Below are 20,947 nucleotides of genomic sequence, written 5' to 3'. Positions count from 1 at the left end.
ACACAGAAACTTGTACATGAATGTTAATACCAGCGTTATTCATAATAGTCAAAACGTGGAAACAACCAAAATGTCCTTCAACAGAAGAATGGGTAAATTAGGGTATATTCATACAATGGAATATTATTTAACCATAAAAAGGAACAACAGACATATTGATACATGGTACAATACAACTTGGATGAACCTCGAAAACATTACCCTAAGAAGTCAAGCACAAAAGGTCACCTATTGTATGATTACTTTTATAGGATATATCCAGAATAGGCAAATCCATAGAGTCAGAAAGCAGATTAGCAGTTACCAGGTCCTGGGAGGGGGAAATGTGGAGTGATTATTCAATGGGTGTTTTTCTGAGATAATGAAAACATTTTGAAACTAGAGGGAAGGGGTGGTTGCACAACACTGTGAATACACTAAATGCCACTGACCTGAACACTTTTTTTTTTTTTTTTTTGTGGTACGCGGGCCTCTCACTGTTATGGCCTCTCCCGTTGCGGAGCACAGGCTCCGAACGCGCAGGCTCAGCGGCCATGGCTCATGGACCCAGCCGCTCCGCAGCATGTGGGATCTTCCCGAACCAGGGCACGAACCCGTGTCCCCTGCATCGGCAGGCGGACTCTCAACCACTGCGCCACCAGGGAGGCCCTGACCTGAACACTTTAAATGGTTAATTGTATGTTATGTGCATTTTACCTCAATTTTAAAAACGTATGGTAGGAAAAAAAGGGAGGTTGAAGACAATATACTCCATTTGCATTTTAAAATTATACAGATAGATACATATGTGGTGGTACATGCATACACATACACATACACAATCCTCACTTCTCACTGTACTGTGGGACTGTAAAAATGACCATGCAAGCTGAAATCATGCAAAGAGAACTTAATAATTAATGGGAAAAATTATGATTGTTCTGTGACCTTTCAAAGTTGTTGTTGAAGCATTAAAAACTCTTGATGGTCTGTTACACATGTAGAGACAAATGAAAAAGTAGTAAAACTAGTAATAAATTTAATACTTACTAAATTACTAGTGTAATTTAAATTAAAAACATTGGAATTCAAGAGTTTTCTTTCTTTATCAAAATGTATCAAGGATGATCCAGCAGCCCCACTTCGGGGTCTACATCCAAAGGAAGCGAAAACGCTGTCTCAAAAGATATCTATACTCCCATGTTCATTGCAGCATTATTCATGGGAGTTAACATTTGGAAACAACCTAAGGGTCTGTTGATGGATGGATGGATAAAGAAAGTGTGGTATTTTTTTTTTGAAAGTGTGGTATTTATGTATATACAATGGAGTATTATTCAGTCTTTAAAAAGAAGGAAATCCTGCCATTTGTGTTGACATGGATGAAACTGGAATACATTATGCTAAATGAAATAAGCCAGAAAGAAAAAAGACAAATACTGCATGGTATCACTTATACAGAAACGGAGTGTAGAATAATGGTTGCCAGGTGCTTGGGGATGGGGGAAAATAGGGAGGGGTTGATAAAAGGGTACAAACTTTCAGTTATAAGATGAATGAGTCTGAGGATCTAACGTATAGCCTGGTGACTATAGTAGATAATACTGTATTGTATAATTGAAATTTTCTGAGAGAGTAGATCTTCTCCCTAAAAAAAGGGTAACTATGTGAGGTAATGGATGTGTCAATTAACTTGATTGTGGGAATCATTTCACAATGTATACAAATATCAAATCATCACATGGTACACTTTAAATATATTACAGTTTTATCTGTCAATTATGCCTCAATAAATCTGGGGAAAATTATCAAGAGTAGTTTGAACAGCGCTTGCCTTCTTCCTGTAGTGTAACTTGAGATACAGAACAAGCATCTTTTCTATGCATTGGTGAGTCATCATACTCCTTTCTAAGTTTAGATCAACTTAAAACATTTTATCCTTTGTACTTTCAATGTCATGAAATATATCTCGCAGTTCCTTTAATGGGATGTTTTTGCTGGCATCACTTCCTCGGGACAACTTCATCCTTTCTGTCAGAACCACTCCCATCCATATGTCGATAGGTGTACCTTCACTAAGTTTCCCTGGCTGCATACCTAGAGTTTCTGGAATAGCAAAGAGCTGTGGTGTCAACATTCCCAGAGCCAGCTATTTTTAAAATCACTCCATTTATCTTCAGTTCAAATTGCACTTTCAGTGTTATCACTCTGCATTTCTCTGCTGCACTTTCATGTGTGTTGGCCAATTCCCTCTTTTGCTGATACATTTTTGTAAAATGTCACATGGGTTTATCACAGGGAGATGGGAGGCAACACAAGGACATGCTTTGCTGTCTGTGTAGGAACCGAATAAGATGCATGGTGACCAATCAATGACAGGCTTTGAAAGAAGTGATGTAATTGGTCACTGGCCATTATGCATCTGTCATTTCCACAGCGATTTGTGGATGGAAGAGCGAGCAGCAAAGTCCATACTTAATGCAATTACTCATAGTTAACATAACATGGCAACTGAAATTTGAACCGTGTTATTGAGGGACTGGTGTTATTTAACTAAACCGTGGTATCTGAAACTCATACAAAGCAAGTACTGCCTGATTATATACTGTATATGTTTGTGCATGAATTATTATCAGTGGCTCTCCCTGGGATTGGCTTAGGGGGGTCTTATAAACTTCCATGCAGTTTTTTTTTTTTTTTTTTTAATGAGGCTGTGAAGTTCTGGAATCAGACTGTGGACTGAAGTCATTTACTAGCTGTGTGACTTCTGGAAAATTACTAACCCTTTCTGAGAATCATTTTTGAAGTGAGAATAATGATAGTTCCTGCCCCATGGGTTGCAGTGAGAAGTCAATGAGATAACACGTGAAAACCACTTAGCCTGGTGCTGGGCAAGGAGTCAGTGTTCCACAAATGTCATCATTGTTATTGTTATTACTAAAATTTAGTCTGAGAAGTGCTGCAATGCAGGCAGCTCTCGGGAGGCCAACCCTGCCTGGAGAAGGAAGCAGAGATGCACCAGGTGACCTTTAGGACACCTTCCTGTGCAGCCTCCCAGGCATCTAAGGTCACAGGTTTCCTTGCTGCCAGGCGAGGGGCTGGCGCCCAGTGGTCAGTGCCCCCCCTAACACACGCCTCCATCAATCCGGGCAGCTATTGGCCACCTTCTCAGCCAGAAGGCACCACGACTAGTGAACAGCAGGTGGGTGACCCCTCGGAACACGCCTCAGCGACCAATACTCTGGCGGCTGATGTCAGCTACACCTCCCGCTGGGTACAGCCTGCGTTGAGACTGGATAAAGTCCAAAGCCTCCCTAGCCTGGCCTTTGGAGCTGGCCTGAATCCAGACTCTGCAGCTTCCATGTTCTCTCCTCTTCCAGACGTACAAATCCTTTGCTCTTGAATAGACGTTGCCCATCTTTGCTCAAGCTGTGCCCTGCCTGACATGCCCTTTAATCTGATCCCCCTGGCATAGCTGAGCCCCAGCTCCGCCTCCTCTCTGAAGCCTTCTGGGTCGGCCTGGGCCTTCCTCTGAACTCAGAGCACCTACTATGCACCTGCCCCGCTGTGCTAAACTCTCCTCTTCACAGCAGCCAATAGGAAGGCATCATCGCCCCTATTTTGCTCAAGAGGAGAATGAACAAAGCTTACTCAGCTGAGAGAGCCTGAGCCGGGACTCAAACCCTGGCTCGTCTATTTCCAAAGTCTAAACTCTTCCCCTCCAAGTTCTTCTTTCAGGAGGTGGGGGCTGCTGTCTCTATCAGCTCAGGAGCCCATCAGTCCCTGGGGACAGGAGCCACGCCCACAGGAGCACATCAGTCCCCGGGGACAGGAGCCACGCCTGCCTTTTCCAGCTTCCACCCTGCATGGCAGCTTCCAAGGACAGGCAAGGTGATTTTGTCTTTGCAGCCTAGCCCCACATCACCTAAGCCAATTCTGTGCAGTAAGGATATTTTATTTTATTTTATTTTATTTATTTATTTATTATTATTATTATTTTTTTGGCGGTATGCAGGCCTCTCACTGTTGTGGCCTCTCCCGTTGCGGAGCACAGGCTCCGGACGCGCAGGCTCAGCGGCCATGGCTCACGGGCCCAGCCGCTCCGCGGCGTGTGGGATCTTCCCGGACCGGGAAACGAACCCGTGTCCCCTGCATCGGCAGGCGGACTCTCAACCACTGCGCCACCAGGGAAGCCCTATTTATTTATTTAAAAATTTTTTTTTCAATTTTTTGTCTGCACGCGCAGCATGTAGGATCTTAGTTCCCTGACCAGGGATTGAATCCGCGCCCCCTGCAGTGGAAGGGTGGAGTCTTAACCACTGGATGGCCAGGGAAGTCCCAAGGATATCTGGTTTTAGTGTTTCTCAATAACAGCACACTTGGTATTTGGGCTGAGTCAGTTCTTTACCGGGCAGATTTATACAGTGCCTAGAAGGATGCTTAGCACACCTGGGCTCAAAATGTCAGAAGCCCCCTCCCCCTCCAGTTACTGAGAAAACACAAACCATGGCGCCTCTGGAGAAGAGGCCTGGGAGGGGGTACCATGCCCAGGTAAGACCACTCTGTTACACGAAAAACCACAGAAGATGAAAGCTTGGATTTGGAACTTGGACTTGGATAAAATGGTCCCAGCTCCACTCCACTAGCTATAGGATCTTAGTTGTGCCGTACCAGGGTCAGCTTCCTCATCTCTACAGTGGGGACAGTAATAATGCAGTCACCCCCAGAAAGCATGTAGCACAGGACCTGGCCTACTTAACCTGTCAATGACAATAAGCTAGTAACATTTAAACCTATAAGACTTTCCATAAGGGCTTCCCTGGTGGCGCAGTGGTTAAGAATCTGCCTGCCAATGCAGAGGACACGGGTTCAAGCCCTGTTCAGGGAAGATCCCACATGCCACGGAGCACCTAAGTTTGTGTGCCACAACTACTGAGCCTGCGCTCTAGTGCCCGAGAGCCACAAATACTGGGCCCGCTTGCCACAACTACTGAGCCTGCGTGCCACAACTACTGAAGCCCACGTGCCACAACTACTGAAGCCCACATGTCTAGAGCCCGTGCTCCACAACAAAAGAAGCCACGGCAATGAGAAGCCCACGCACCGCAAGGAAGAGTAGCTCCCGCTCGCTGCAACTAGAGAAAGCCCGCGCGCAGCAATGGAGGCCCAGTATAGCCAAAAATAAATAAATAAAATAAATAAATTTATTTTTTAAAAAAAGGAATGCAAGAAGCAAATCTAAAAAAAAAAAAAAAAAAGACTTTCCATAAAAATTAGTTAACCAAAGAGGACAACAAAATCTCCTGCAGATAATGAATCCTGATTTTTCTGTTTGTTTGTTTTGGATCTAAAAACACAGAGTCCCTACAAGACGAGTGTTTGGTGAAAACTTGTCAAGTCAACGGTTCTGCCCCAAGGATGGTGACAGCCTATCTGGGGAGCCCTAACAAGTACACTGACTTAGACACAGTTCCCCTTGGCTTTGGAATTGGCAAAAGAGAGAGAAATGGCTTCTGGAGCCCAGACTGCAGGTTCGGGGCCAGAGGGGTTGGCGGGTGGGGATCCTAAGTTAGATACACAGTAGGAAAGCCACTCCTTTTTCCTCCTGGCACAGGATCCAGATCCAGAATCGGAATCTCACTCTTTAGGGCAGTTTTACACATGCAAGCAAAAACAATATATGTATACGTATTTAGTGCCTGGCAGGAAGACTAGAGAGCGTCATATCAGTTTTACAGATGGAGAAACTCTCAGAGTGGGGAAATGACTTACCCAAAGTGAAAGTCTTAGAAAAGCACAGAAGGACCCCAGCTGTGAATCCAAAGCTTGTATCACTGTCCAAGAATGAGGAAGTGAGATGAGGGTTTGGGAAATATTTCAGGGAGATGGCAGTGCCATCTGAGAGTGGGATGTGGCCCCAGGTCTGTTAGGGCAGGAGCAACGGTGATTCCTCACCTGCTGCAGCTGGAGTGACTTTGGCCTGCTGGCTACAGAAGCGGGGGGGCATGCCCAGCTAGATGTCCCAGCACACAGGCAACCTGATAACCCCAGCGGGCACAGATGGTCAGGGAGACAGGAGGGACATTCCTGTGTTGACACACCTTTGTTCACATGGGCAGAGTTTCTACGTCAGCAAGTGGGCTGCCACTCTGGGGGCCGAATGAATGGGGGGAGGGGGCATCAGTGGGAAGGACTTCCTCACTGCTAGCTCTCCTGTGTTCCTTTGTTGCCTCCATCTAGATTATGAAATTAGGGAGTCCTTCCCTTTGGGGACGCAGAAGGTTAAGTGTGGTCTGGAGGGTGGGAAGCCACAGATGTTGCCATGAGGAGACATTCTCTAGGAGGAAAGAGCAATTCAGGCAGAAGCCAGACTGATCATTTCTAACCTGCATAGTCTCTGATCATGTCAGTTATCTTCAGGCATGAGGGCGTCTCTGCTCCAGTCTCCAGCTTTATCATTTCTCCTCCCAGATATCTTATGTATCTTTCAGTCACAGATTAAAAGTTACCTCCTTTGAGAAGCCCTCTGTGACTCCACCTGGGCTGGAGTAGGGGCTGGACTAGGTGCTACCTCCTCTGTGCTCCCAAGGACTGAGCTTCTGCTCACCCACCACAGTGTTCATCACAGGTGCTAATTGCTGGGTTGTCTGTTGCCCTGACCAGACTCCAAGGACAGGAACTGTCTGTCTGTCCTGTTCTACATCAGCTCCTCAGCCTCTGGCAGCTCAACTAGCCCATCTGAGGCGTCTCAAATAATTAGTGCTGATGATCCCAGGACGCTGAGGGAGAGACCAAGGAGCTCAACAACCTCTCCAGAAGTGGAGGAGTGAGGACTTGTGGGGACCCACTTTGGGCAACTTTTTTTTGGCAACTTTTTAAAAATTGAAGTACAGTTGATTTACAATGTTGTGATGGGCAACTTTCTTAACTTCTCTGTACTTCACCTACTGACCTGTAAAATGGAGATAGTCTGCATGTAAAGCACAAAGTAGGACACGAGGGAGCACTCAGTGTCAGTGACTGTAGTTAGTTCTACAGGAGGGGACATGGAGGCTCAGGGAAGTACATGCCAGGTCCAGAGTCTCAAGGCTGGAAAGGGTTCTGGCCTCCAATGTGTGCCTCTCTTCATTTTGCACTGCTGGTTGTCTCCTGTCTCCTGTCTGTTCCACTTGCTCAGTCAATAAACAGCCAATAAATAGCTGCTGGATGCCTGCTGGGTGCCAGGACCCAAGCTGAGTGTTGCATGGTTGATAACAAAAAAGCCTTTCAGGAGGGAGTGGGATGAGGAAGAATGGTGGGCATTAGCATAAAATCTTCCCTGGCTCAAATTCCAGCTTTTCCACTTCCTGGCTATGAGATATTACTAAGGTCCCTAATCTCTGAGACTGTTTCCTCCTCTAATAATGGGGAAATACAAGACCTCCCAGCAGGAGAGCTGAAACCAGGCACTGGTCAGCTAGATAAATGGGAGCCAGTTATTATCTGCAGCATCCCACTTTATTTTTAACCAACCTGTGCGCTTGGTAGTAAATTCTTCCCCCTTGTCCGGGCACCCACGACCCCGGTTCTCCTGTCGGAGGCCACCACAGTTAACAACTCGTGCATCTCACCAGCCGGCTGGTGCACACACCGGCAGACACCCATGCCCCCACACGCGTTCTTTCACACAAACGGTAGCACCGATCAGCGCTGTTCTTTTCGCCCCTTCCCTTTTCCATCTACGGTATCTTGGAAGTGGTCCCATATTAGTGCATATTGAACACTTTCTTTTTAGCGGCTGCATAGTATTCCATTGTATGGATTCTCTTTTGGCGTGCTTGCCGTTACTATTATCCATCTGGGAACTCCGAGGACTCGGGATCCCTAGAGCTGTCGAGCTGGAGTCCGGCACCCGGTTCCAACCCCAGCTCTGCCCAGAATTCGCCCAGTTGCCTTGGGCTCCCTCTTCCCCACCGGTACCGTACGATCGCGGGGGTGGGGGTGGGGCGGGGGATGGGGGTGCAGAGAGGACCAGCCTGGCGGGTCCCAGTGTCCGAGTGCGGGTCGGCGAGTAGCGCGCGCAACAGCTCCCGGCTGGGTCAACCTTTCAGCGTAGCCACTCCGCTATATCAGAAGCACCAAACGCAGCGAGTAGTCTGGCACAATCAACCTTGGAACCGGTTTCCAGGCCCTCCCGCCTCGGCACCTGACCGCGGGGCAGCAACGCTCAAGCACCAGCTACTCACCCCTGCCTCGGCCGCTTCACCCTTCGTCCGCAGGCGCCGAAGGTTACAGCCGTCCTTGTCCCTTTAAGGGGGCCTAGCCCGGGCTCCGCTACTTCCGCCCCAAAGCAACATGGCGCCTGCAGGGAGAGGGTGCAGGCGTGAGGAGAGCTCCCCTCAAAAAGATGGCAACGCCCTGGTAGCCCCTTTCGCGCCCGAAGGTGACGTCACTTCCGGGGCGGAGGAGGCTGAGTGGTGCAGTGAGGGACAAACAAAAGGAGGCGCCGGAGGGGCGCAGCCGCTGGCGGCGGGACAGAGCAGCAGGGGCTCGGGGCTGCCGGCTGGGCGGCCGCGCGCGGCGGGCCCAGGTGAGTGGGTGGGGTGGGGAAGGGGGTGCGAGCTGTCACCTCTCGAAATCCACTCCTGTACGTCCCCGGCCAGCTGCCCGGCCCCGGGCACCCTGGGTAGCTTGGGCTCTGCCCGCCAGGGCCGGCTCCCTGGGGACCTCCCGCGGCAGCTCAGTTCGGCCTACCTCCGGGTTCCCCATCCCCCGGGTCACCGGGGCCCCCCCGCCTCTCCCTGGTGCCGCGGCGCGCGAGCCCCCTCCCAGGCACCCCAGTGCCTCCCTGCGCTCTACATAACCGGGAGTTTCCGCCTCGGCTCCCCAGGTCCCCTTGTCATCTCCTGGGTTCCCCCAGATCCTCACCCCTCCACACACACACGCCCCCCTTACTAGAGGTTCCACCTCTGGGCTTTCTCCTTGGCAGCTTTTTTTTCTGTTTTCAAAGGTTCCCCTTGCTCTCTTCTACTGGGTTCCTGGCCCCCTCCTCTTCCCTTACACCCCTCCCTCCTCTTGACTGGGCTGGAACTGTGCCCTGACTTGGGGGCAGATCCCTGGCTAGGCTCGTGGGGCCTGTCTGGGCTGGGGTTGCTGGGAAGCCCAGTCCAGGGTCTGAGGCTCCGGACCCTGCCGGTGTCCTGTGCATCCAGATGGGCCTGAGAGCCAGGTCTGATGAGGTCTGGGCTGGAGACCCAGCAAAGTTGGCTCCCCAGCTGAAGCAGCATAGCCGCTGGTTCTTGAGGTTCATGATGATTCTGCTCCTTTTGTTGACTACTTCTTTCCCTTGGTCTGGACTGGACTGAACCAAGATTGGGCTGCTTCTTAGCTGATGCACATGCTGCCTTTTTTGGAAAGGAGGAGAGATGGTTGGGGGGTGGCTGGCAACCTCGTCCTGGTGGGGACTTGGCTGGAAGGGTGGGGCCGCCCCTTGGTGACCATGCTCCCCGGAGGGCTCTTCTCCTGCCCTACCCCCGGAAGCCTTTTGAGTATGAGGTGTGGGGATGAGGAGGGAGAGAGCTTGGGGCGGGAAAGGGAATTTGGGCCTAAATTGTGGAGGAAGGATTTGGGGGAGCTGAAAGGCTCCCAGGGGCCTCTCCCACCTTTTCCATTAGGAGTACCTTTTACCCCTGACGAACTGTATCCTGCCCTTTGCGCAGAGTGGCAGACAGACAGACTGGAGGCAGGAGGAGGAGGAGGTCTGAGGTTGGTGATCCCTCCTGTGGAGGGGATGGGGGAGTGAGAGCTTTGTTCAGAGGGACTGGGCAGTGCCCACGGCTCAGTCACACTGGCATTGCCTTCGTGAAGGTCAAGTTTTCCTCTGGCTCAGGAGGGGAGGCAAGGACAGATGACAGTGCTGGAGGACTGGCTTTTGGAGAGGTGCTGGGGCATGAATGACTGGCCCCTGCCTCCCTGTCTTCCCAGTTTTAGAGATTCTTTGGGGTTAGCTCTAATGCCCGTCTGCCTTCCGGGGGCTGTGAGGCACAGAGCAGGAGCCCAAGAAATATTTGTGACTTCCCCCTGGAACTCAACCAAATACTCCATCCCTTGGGCACACCCACTAGGAAGCTGTTTCCTCTGCAAACTGCGAATAGCCTTTCTGGACAGTGGAGGCTCCTGAGGATGTCCCAGTAGGTCAGAACTCAGGGAGCTGGCTTGGCCTGGACCTCGCCCACAGGAGTTGGAGCGAAGGAATCGGCCTGCTTCCTGACTCTCCTGAGAGTGGAGGTGATTCTGGGTTTTCACAGGCTTTCACGGGGAGTCAGGTGGGTTGGATTTGGGGCCCTGGAGCCCAGCACACCATCTCTCCATCCCTTGACTCATTCATTCATTCATTCATTCAACCATCCTTTGGTAAGTGCCTGGTCTGGGCCAGGAATGGCTACAGTCTGGGAGGAGAGGCAGACAGAAATACGTTGATACAGTGGCCAGCATAATACTAGAAATATTACAGAGGCAGCCCAGAGGAAAGAGGCATTAGCTGTGGGTGAACGTGTAAGGGGTGGTCAGCGTGTGTTTCCTGGAAGAGGAAGGGTTAGAAGAGTCAGTGCCAGTGAGTCCAGAGGCCTGAGTTCTGGGCCTGTCTCTGTCATGGGCGAGTGACTGGCTTTCCCAGCCTCATGGGTATCCCTCTCTTTGCCAAGGAGGGTAGGGGTAGGGGTAGGGGCTGGCTCCCATGGCTTCTGTGCCTTTATAGACCCAGGTGCTTCACTGTCTAGCTGCCCTCATTCTGTGTGGGATTGCCGGACTGTCTCCCTGTGAGGCTGGAGACCATCTCCTGCTTCTTTCCTCCTAGCACAGTGCCTAGCATTGAGTAGGTGTGATAAATGTTCAGTGGTGTAAACAGCTGAAAGGCTTCACGATCCCTTTGTCTGTGTAACCACGCCTCCCCGCCCCCCTTCCTGCTAACTCCTCCTTATCCTTTGGCCTTCCTTGATGGCTGGGCCACACTCGCAGCGCCTGGCTGGTTTAAATACTCCCACTACCCTGCTGTAGCCTGACCACACTTCTCTCCCCACCCTCCTAACTTGTCTTGTTCACTCCTGTGAACAGTTCTGAGCAGAGTGCCTGGCATGTAGTAGATGCTCACTAAACGCTTCTTGACTATAGATGATGGTTGGGTTTTGTGTTTGAGTTGAACTCATGTGTCTGGGTTGAGGGTATGTCTCTGCCTGGATCCAGCTCACCCTGCTGTAGCTCACCTCTCACCACTTCCCGCCTCCGGTCCTAGATCCAGCCAGGAACACTCAGCAGGCTCTAGATGTCGTGTTCTCTCCCCTCCAGGCAAACGTGCTGGTCCTTCTCCCTGGAATGCTCTCTCTCCAACTGCCACTCTTCCCCAGCAGTCAGCTCAGGCAACACCCTCTCTGGGGAGCCTTCCCTGACCCTACTAGTCTAAGTCTAGTGCTTCTTCCATGTTCCCGTAGGGCCGGGGCTCCCCCAAGCAGAGCTCCGGGCTCTCAACAGCCAGTTGTAATTGTTGCCTTGGCATATCCCCCGCAGACTGTCTGATTCCCTGTCATCACCCCAGAGCCCAGCCCAGGCCCTGCACCGAGCAGGGGCTCCGAAACTGTCGGCAGCACAGCAGGTAACGCTGATAGTCACACACGTCCCTACTGACTGTAGCTCTTGCTTCCTTGTAGGGAGGCAGCTTCCATGGAGCAAAAGGAATGCCAGGACCCTGCCCAGACAGATGTGGGCCAGCCTCAGCACCGACAGCCAACTCGCAGATAGCAGAGCCGTCCGCAGGGTAAGGACTGGGCCCCCACCCTCCAGGCCAGCCACGCCTGAGCAGGTGCCTGGAGGGCAAAGGGTGGTGTCTCTGTCCCTGCAGCCCTTTGCTCTTCTCTATGGAAGGCCTGGGCTTCTAGGGCAGAGATGCCGGAAAACAGAATTCTTCCTCCTTCTCCTGACTCAGTGGCCAGCTGAGTAGAACGTGGTTGCCATACTCAGGCTGGCGTGAACTTGTATGGCGAGCCCCTGGTTTTTGTCACTCTGGGTGGTTGTTCATGCTGTCTCGTGACCATACTTCCTGAGGTATGTTCTGTGGAGCACCAGTTTCTTTCGTCACAGTGGTCAGGTGACTCTGGGAAAAATACCTTGTCGTAGTCTGTGCTGCAGGACTTCTCAGAGCCTTGAAGGATGGCTCAGAGCTCACTGAGAGCATGGCGAGTCTCTGAGAGGGGGCTAGCGAGTCGTGTTTCCCCACACTTATTTGATCACGTGGACGTCTTTGGGGACAGGGGTTCCTCGGCCTGTGCTTTGGAAAACAGTTTCCAAAGGCAGGAGCGTGCACTGGTTAGGACCCAGACTTTGTAGTCAGACCTGGGTTTGAGTCCCAGCTGTCACGTGCTCGACAAGTGATTGTGGGCCAGTCACTGTACCTCTCTGAGCCTCAGTTTCCTCATCTATGGAAAGAGGATAATATTAGCACCTTGCCTCCTTTTAGGGTATTTTGAAGATTAAATATGTTGATATAGGGAAGGTAGCACAGGGTGTCCTAGAACGTGTTCCCTAATCATAGCAGGTGTATGTATAAGCTGCTTAATAATTTGTAAAACAAACCTTATCAGTGACCTCTTTGGTCATTTGCGGAACCTCAGGGAGTGGCCTTGATCCCCCGTTTACAGACATGGAAACTGGGGCTCAGAGGGAGGAAGCAACTTGCCCAAACTCATCGGGAAGAAGGCAGGGATGTGGGACCTGAGCCAGGTCCTGGAATCCTGGGCTGGGGTCCTTTGTTCTGTGTCCGAGGGCTCCCTGCCTCCACCTCTCCCATCTAGGCTTTTTTTTTTTTTGGCGGCTGCGTTGGGTCTTGCTGTGTGTGGGCTTTCTCTAGTTGCGGCGAGTGGGGGCTACTCTTCATTGCAGTGCGTGGGCTTCTCATTGTGGTGGCTTCTCTTGTTGTGGAGCACGGGCTCTAGGCGCACGGACTTCAGTAGTTGTGGTGCGTGGGGCTCAGTAGTTGTGGCTCGCAGGCTCTAGAGCACAGGCTCCGTAGTTGTGGCGCGTGGGCTTAGTTGCTCCGAGGCATGTGGGATCTTCCCGGACCAGGGATCAAACCCGTGTCCCCTGCTTTGGCAGGTGGATTCTTAACCACTGCACCACCAGGGAAGTCCCTATAATGTCTTGATTTTAATGTCATGTAGAAAGTGAGAGTCTCCCTTGATCTCTATCTCCAGAGATTTGAGTGAGGAGGGGTAGGTTCTCCCACATGTACTTTTACCATTTGCTTAATTTCCTAAAACCAAGTCCTGTTAGATCTGCTGGTTTGCAGCTTGCTCTTGTTTCGTTTAATGGTCTGCCCTGGACCTCTTTCCCAGGCGAGGGTAGAGCTGTGGGTGAGTCCTGTCAGCTGGTCCTGACATGCTTCCGTTCCTCCCGCCCCCACTGCCCCCCTGGCTCCCCATTCTGGGGTTTGTGAGCTGTTTGTCGGGGCATTTTCAGCAGCAGAGGGGGGTGGGAAGTGCCTGATGTGTAATTTTGTTGACTATCCTGTTTACTGGGACAAGGTCAGCAAACCCCAGCCCTGCCCTGTAGGAGTTTCCTGTTGGTTTTGAGGAACTCTTACCTCCCCCCGCAAGAGGGGAAGCCTGAGCCGAGGTCTCTGGCCAGTGATGAGCAGGAAGCAGCAGGTCCTACTTATCTGAGATCAGAATTCCTCCTCTGTGCCAGGGAGGAATGGCATGGGCCAGCCTGAGAGGTTTTGGCCTCCAGGTTTTGGCCCTCCTCTGTCTGCCTGAGGCAGGGGCTGCTGTGTTGCGTTGGCCTGAGCCTGGCCCTGAGTCCGTTCACCTGGCTGTCCTGGTGGACGGCCCGATCTTGGTCCCCCTGGACGCTCCTCTCAGGTTTTAGCCTTGAGGGTGGACAGGTGAGGTGACGGGGTTGGGGGCAGGGGGGGTGTTGCCCTGGGACCTGGGTCTAGAGATGCTCTGCTGGGGTGTAGACACCTCAGGCTGGGTTTCGGCAGGAGGAACCCCCAGCCTGGCAGCCTGGCTCGGCAGGGACCACCCTGGGAGTGAGGTCTGTGCAGAGGTGCGTCCCTCGGCTCGCGATGTTCAGCTCTCCGTCCGGACCCTCTCCCTGTCCCCTGTTTCTTTCTCCCAGTCTTTGCTGGAGTCTTTTTCCTTCTGGCACAGGCCGCTTCCTGTGGGAGCCCGGGAGCTGGCCTCTAGGTGGACGATGCCCTGCTCGCCCTCCTTCCAGCGGCAGAGCCTTCACGTCCACGGTGGCTGCGGTCCGAGCCCAGGCGGCGCGCCGGTCACGGTGAAGTTTGCCATCTCACCCGCCATCGCCTCCTGGGTGAGGTTGTGTCACTTTTACAGGCGAGCAGACCAGGGCTTGAGGCACGAGGGCTCCGCCCAGAGTCGTACAGTTCAGGGGGCAGGGCCGGGATGTGAACCCGGGTCTCTTTGCCTTGGCAGCCTGTGCTCTTTCTACCCCACCTTCCGTTTGTCTCTTTCTCTAGGTTCTTGGGCTTCGGGGTGCTTCAGAGTCTCCCGAGAGCTTGTTCAAAATGCTGGTTCCCCTGGACCCATCACCGCAGGCCTGCAGAGTCCGAGTTGGGGGGTGGGCCCAGGAACCTGCACTTTGAAGACAATCCGCAGGCCGTCGTGAGGCTGGGGGTCTTCCAACTGTGCCGGCCAACACTGACCAGCGCGACTCTGTCGGAGCCGGTCCCCACCAGCTGCCGCCAGAAGGCTCGCCCTTGGTGTGGGAGCGGGGCTGGGCTCCCTCAGGCCCTGGATTTCAGTGTGTATGTGCGAGCGGATGAGGTTTCTAGAACAGCTTTTACACCCAGCCACAAACATCTCCCTGTGCGCTTTCCCGACGCGTTTCTACTGCATCTCACATCTCGTAAAAAGTTCTTTGTTTAACCGTCTCTTGAGGACTTAAAACCTCAAAATTAAATAGACACTGCGATACAGCCTCGTGCTGGGAGCCGTGTTCCACTGGAGTAAAAGTGGCTGTAAAATTCCATGGCTCTCACATGGCACCTGGGCACCCTCAGAGGCGCCACTGCCAACCTCATGCCCCCGGCAGAGTTGGCCTGTTGGCAAACGTGCTGACTGGGTGGGGCGGCATAGGAATCCTTCTGTCACAACTCCCGGCTGGTGCCCAGGGTCAGGATCCCTGGGGGCAGCCCCCCACCAGCCCAGAGAGCCAGGCAACAGACGGCTTACCCTCGGCCAGGCCCCCTTGGTCCCAGTCCCCTTGGATCTCAGCAGATGAGTCTGCGGCCTCCCTTGGGTGCTCCTGCCCCCTTTTCGTACGCTGTCTAGGAAAGCGGCGCTGGTGTTCAAAGCAGATCAAGGCCTGTCTTCAAGGCCCTTCTGCCCACCATGGGCCCAGACCCAGCACCTAGCTTCCGGGCTCAAACCCAGAGCTGGGCTCCCCCGCAAAGTTTCCTGAGTATGGCCTGCTAGAGTTCCCTGCAGAGACCTTGATTCCATGTACCCCTCTGGAAATGGGGGTCTTGTCCCAGGAAGCATTTCCAGGGTTCTCTGGGTGCCCAGGTAGGTCCAGGAGACCTGCTGGCCTTTGAGACAGGTGGGCACAATGGAAAGGCAGACCTGGGTGATCTTCCCCACCATCTTCTTCTAGCTGTGTGGCCTTGGGCAGGTCAGTTAACCTCTCTGGGCCTCAGATTTCACACCCCTAAAGGGACTGATAAAACCTCCCATGATGGTAACAGCAGCTGACGTTACAGAGTCTTGCTGCGTGGCAGGCCCTGAGCCAAAAGCTTTCCGTGGGCCGCCTCGTTCAGTCCTCTCCACTGCCCTACCAGGAGTAGACTCAGCGGCCACTTCATGGATGAGGAAACCAGAGCCCTGGGAGGGAAGTGACTTTCCCAACGAAGGTCACATGCTGGTGAAGTGGGGAGCCGCCGTACCTGTGTTCCTGGAAATTGGGCGCCGAGGCCCAGGAAGTGCCAGGCGCAATGCTGGCCCGCAGTCCACGTCAGTGACCCGGAGCTCATGTCAGTAACACGCCAGCCTGGTGGGGTGAGGGGATGGCCTGAGCCTCAGGCCTGGCCTGCTGCCTGTGAGTGCTTGGCTCGGGGAACCATTGCGGGAAGCCCCAGGTGGGTGTCCTTCACCTGTCACCCTTCCCCCCCACCCCCGCCAGGCCACCTGTACCCTTGCAAGTTTGCATGAGGAGCATGAGGACCAACCTGTTTGGGAGGCCCAGCCCACATGGAGAGGAGTTTGGAACGGAAACTTGTTCCCTCCCCCCTCCCACCCTGGGCGTCTCTCCTCTTCTTTCCCCGGAAAGTGAGGGTGTGCCCTTCTACGCAGGGTGCATGGAGCCAGGTGGTGCCCCCAGCCCGCACTCTCCCCGGCTGGGTGTGGGGACCTCCAGGGCAGTGCCTGTGCTGGGGCGGGTGCGGGCCGTGTGCACCAGAGCGGGCCCTCTCCTCCCCTCCTGCTCTGGGGGCAGAAGAGGCCCCAGGGTGCTGACCAAGGAGCAGATTCACAGGCCCAGAGCACTCCCAGGACAAGCCCCGTGACCCAGTGTCTTCCTCCAGCCTCTTGGGTGTGGCCCTTCCCCCTTCCCTGGGGGAGCCTTGGAGGGACAGCCTCCCCAAGGTACCAGGAGGGGCGAGAGGTGGGGTGAGGGGCGCAAGCCTCCTACCTCCCCTCCCTCCCGCCTGGGAAGTTTTCCCAGCCTCTCTATTTGGGCTATAACAAAAGGCTCTCTGTGCCCTGTTTACCCACAGCCTAGCCTGCCTGCCACGGCTCAGGTGTGAAAGCCAAATCTCTGCAGGCCAGCATAGGGGTGGAGCATGCTTGGGTGGTCGCCCAAGGGGGCAGCGTGTCATTTCTTTGACTTCTTTCCCCATCTGTGAGAAGCTGCAGGAGGAAATCAACAACGTGGACCAGGCTGGACACCTGAGGGGTGGTTCTGCGAACCGCTCACCAGCTCTCTGTCTCTGTCCTGTCCTGGGGTCCTGAGCCTGGGCTCCAGAAGTTCAAGGCCATTGAGTATGGTCTCTGAGTCCTGGGAGGTCCTGGGGGCCTTGGGGAAGCTTGGAGGTATTTGTGCTTGTGGCTTAGCGCTCTCCTGGGTGTCTTCCCCCACTAAATTCTGGGTGGGTTTCTGCAATGGCATGTGGGTTAGGATAAGTGTAGTGCACCTTCCTCTGTGCCAGGCCTTGGGTTGTCCCATAATATGTGCATTATGTTATTTTTAATTCTCACAATAAGCCTCTGAGGTACTGTAATATTCCCATTTTACAAGTGAAGAAACTGTGGCTTAGAGAAGAAAAGTCATTCGTCCCGGGGTCTGAGCTCACTCACCCTGAGGTTTTGCTTCCCTGCGCCCTGTCGAAGCGTGTGTGTTACCTGGGTAGGGCAGGCAGGGGCAAGCTAACCTTTTTCTTACATGATAGATGGCAGGTACTTCTCGTAAACTCTTTTACAATATTTAGAAACGACTCAGTGAGGGAGGTCTTTTGTTTTTTTCCCAAGTCTTTTTTTCTTCTCACAAAAGTAGCAAATTTAAGTACCACATACTGGAATCATGAAGTAGTTGTCGTTTTGTGACATTTTATACTGTTTTATCATGCATGATACATCATATATTTTATATGCTGGTCAACATCTTTTATTTTATTATTACTTAATATCCCTTGGACATCTTTTGGGTCACTGTATACAGATCTGTGAGGTACGTAGCACTGTTCTTATTTTAAAGTTGCAAAAACAGAGGCTTGGGCTAAATAATTTGCCTGGAGTCATGGAATTATTTCATGCTTGAGCTGGATTTGAACCCGTGTCTCCCCAGTTCTGAAGCTATTGCTCTTCACACTCCCCGAGGTCTGCCTGCCGCCACGGGGAGGAGAGGGGCTCTCTGGGTTGCCCTAGTTCTGCTGCAGGAACCTGGTCCTGCTTCTCTGCACCTTCGTGTGCTGCACAGTGGGAAGGATCTAGCTGCATCCTACGCACTTCTGCATCTCCCTGGGGCAGGGCAGGACCGGGCAGGGGTGATGCTGAATTCTGCAGTGTCCTCAAAGGCCGCAGGTGCCTCTGCGCCAGCCAGGTGCAGGTCAGTTGGAAGGAGGACCTGAATCTGCTGCCCTGGCGATCATCTAGTAGAGGCTGCCACCAGCTGAGCCCAGCAGGTGTGAGGACCAGAGAGAGGAGCAGCCAGGAGTAGAAACAGATGCTTGTTCCGGTAAATTTTGTATGAAATAGTTTAAGCACACATGAAAGTTATAAAACTAGAGCAGATATCTTTGTACCCAGGACTCAGCTTTGTGCAACTTTCATGTTTGGCAATAATTGCTTCAGAGAGAGAGAGAGAGAGAGAGAGAGAGAGAGAGAGAGAGAGAGAGAGAGAGAGACACACACACACACACACACACACACACACACACACACACACACACACACACACACACACACACACACACACACACACACACACACACACACACACACACACACACACACACACACACACACACACACACACACACACACACACACACACACACACCCCCCCCCCCCCCCCCCCCCCCCCCCCAGGAGAAATTAGCATCTTGGTTTTGGGGCTCTCCATGCATGTGTTTATTTATTTAGGGCTGCATTGGGTCTTCGTTGCTACACGCGGGCTTTCTCTAGTTGCGGTGAGCGGGGGCTACTCTTCATTGTGGTGCGGGGGCTCCTCATTGCGGTTGGCTTCTCTGGTTGCGGAGCACGGGCTCTAGGCGTGAGGGCTTCAGTAGCTGTGGCACATGGGCTCAGTAGTTGTGGCTCACAGGCTCTGGAACGCAGGCTCAGTAGTTGTGGCACATGGGCTTAGTTGCTCCGTGACATGTGGGATCTTCCCGGACCAGAGCTCGAACCCGTGTCCCCTGCATTGGCAGGCGGATTCTTAACCACTGAGCCACCAGGGAAGCCCCCGTGCATGTGTTTATACCTTCACTACACTTGGATATGTACATTACAGAAAACCTTATATAAGGTATGTATTATTCTATAGCTTGTTTTTGGGTTCAACCTTGTTTTGGGGTCTGTCCATGTTGGCACGTGTAGCTAAAGTTCACTAACTTTACTGCTTTAGCATTTCACCGGATGCTTAGAGCAATTTATATTTTCTCCTGTTGACGGACATCTAGGTTGTTGATTTTTTGCTATTAGGAACAGCTCCGGAGCGATCATTCTTGCCTGTGGCTTCATGCGTATGTGTAAAGTGACTCTAAGATCTTTCCCTGGGAGCAAAATTGCTCCGTCGTTGGAGGATGTATACATACATTCTATCTCCTCATTTAAGAATTCAACATTTTTGCCAATCGCAAGGGAGAGAAATGGCATGTGACTGTCTTAATTTGCATTCCCCGATTAGTAATGAGATTAAGAATTGTTTCATCCATGAATTTCCTTTTGTATTTTTCTCCCATAAATTGTCTAGCCATATGTTTTGCCATTTTTTGCCTGTTGGATTGTCTTTTTCATATATTTGTAGCAGTTCTATATTTGTTCTGGATATTAATCCTTTGGTAGTTATACCTATTGCAAATATCTCCTCCAGGTCTGTGGTTTCTTTTCGTTTGTTTATTATTATGTCCTTTGATGTGCTTTTGCATTTTAACTTTAATGTGATCAATAGATCAATCTCTTCCTGTAAGGATTTGTATTCTTTGTGATAAGAAATCCTTCCATGTCTTAAAGACATCGAGATGGTCTCTTAGATTTTTCTTTTAACACTTTCAAGTTTTACTTTAGGTCTTTAACTCATTGGAATTTATTTTCCTGTAAGGAGGTAGATGGGGCTATGCTTTTTTCATGTGAGTAACTAAGCCAGCTCCTTTCATGGACACCCATTTTTTCCCCCGAACCTGCATAGCCGACCCTGTCATGTCTAAGTTTCCAGAAATTTCGCGGTCTGTTTCTAGACTCGCTCTTCCAGTCCTCCGGTCCATCCATCCATCCCTATATCAGCACCACACTGGCTGAATTCCTAGAGCTTTATAGTAAGTCTCCTCCCACGTTATTCTTCCGAATTGTTTTAGCTATTCTTGATCCTTTGGCATCTTGATTTTTTTTTTTTTTTTTTTTTTTTTTCCGTACGCGGGCCTCTCACTGTTGTGGCCTCTCCGGTTGCGGAGCACAGGCTCCGGACGCGCAAGCTCAGCAGCCATGGCTCACGGGCCCAGCCGCTCCGCGGCATGTGGGATCTTCCCGGACCGGGGCACAAACCCGTGTCCCCTGCATCAGCAGGCAGACTCTCAACCACTGCGCCACCAGGGAAGCCCTGGAATCTTGATTTTTTAAAATCTTTTTTCTTAATTACCTGAGTAACATATGCTTATAATAGAAAATAGAGGTAAGTTTGGGGTGAAAAAAGATTATAAACAGCTAATCTCACCGCCAATATTTTTCAAATATACGTCTAAGTTATTGCAGGAGGCTTATTACTCTATCACAGTTTTGTTACCTACTTTTTGCATTTAACATATTTTGTCATGTCATCAAGTGTTTTGCTCTAACATGTTTTCATTATTTCATAGTATTCCATCATCTGATCATTTAATAGGTATTTAACCAATCACCCAGTAACAGGCATCTAGATTGTTTCCAGTTTTCCTGGGGTATAAATAACACCGTGATGAATGTTCCTGTGACTAAACCTTTGTCCCAGAGTCTTTCCCTGACAATTGCCAACCTCCCTCCTACTTCCTCTCCCTCCTGGCTCAGCCCAGTTCAGCAAACCTTTACTCTACCTTCGGTATTCTGGGCTCTGCACAGAGACTGGGATGAATCTGGAGTGGTCCCCATCCTGTAGGGCTCCCAGTCTACCCCCATCCCCACCCCTTGGTGGTCTCTTGGTCATGAGCTTTACCTGGTACAGCCAGGGTGAACCCCACCTCACTGGTAGGTGTCAAGCCCTGACCTCCAGGAGGGCAAGTCTGTAGCTTTAAACA

General features: G+C 51.7%; 2 protein-coding genes across 5 annotated transcripts in view; one reads left to right on the top strand and one right to left on the bottom strand.

Annotated features, from left to right (window-relative positions):
* The window catches only part of KYAT1 (kynurenine aminotransferase 1), a 31,934-nt gene extending 23,629 nt beyond the window's left edge, over positions 1 to 8,305 (bottom strand). Inside the window, exon 1 of one of the 4 annotated variants that reach the window (XM_081237112.1) lies at positions 8,205 to 8,305. The gene's annotated coding sequence lies outside the window, so the exon portion shown is untranslated. Of the gene's footprint in view, positions 1 to 5,751; positions 7,464 to 8,204 lie in introns of those variants that run through there. The other 3 variants (XM_081237111.1, XM_081237110.1, XM_081237113.1) reach the window with 3 other exon arrangements.
* Positions 7,972 to 15,840, top strand: LOC308619245 (uncharacterized protein; the record flags this gene model as incomplete). The annotated part of the gene is made up of 5 exons (XM_081237877.1): positions 7,972 to 8,229; positions 8,402 to 8,548; positions 11,661 to 11,767; positions 14,157 to 14,319; positions 14,486 to 15,840. 5 exons carry the CDS (start codon positions 7,972 to 7,974, stop codon positions 14,609 to 14,611), a joined length of 801 nt encoding a protein of 266 aa, XP_081094003.1. The 3' UTR covers positions 14,612 to 15,840.
* Between the last annotated feature and the right edge of the window lie 5,107 nt (positions 15,841 to 20,947).

This window comes from Mesoplodon bidens, assembly GCF_964165515.1.
Source record: "Mesoplodon bidens genome assembly, chromosome: 6".
NCBI lineage: Eukaryota > Metazoa > Chordata > Mammalia > Artiodactyla > Ziphiidae > Mesoplodon > Mesoplodon bidens.
This window is presented reverse-complemented; position numbering and strand designations above follow the sequence as displayed.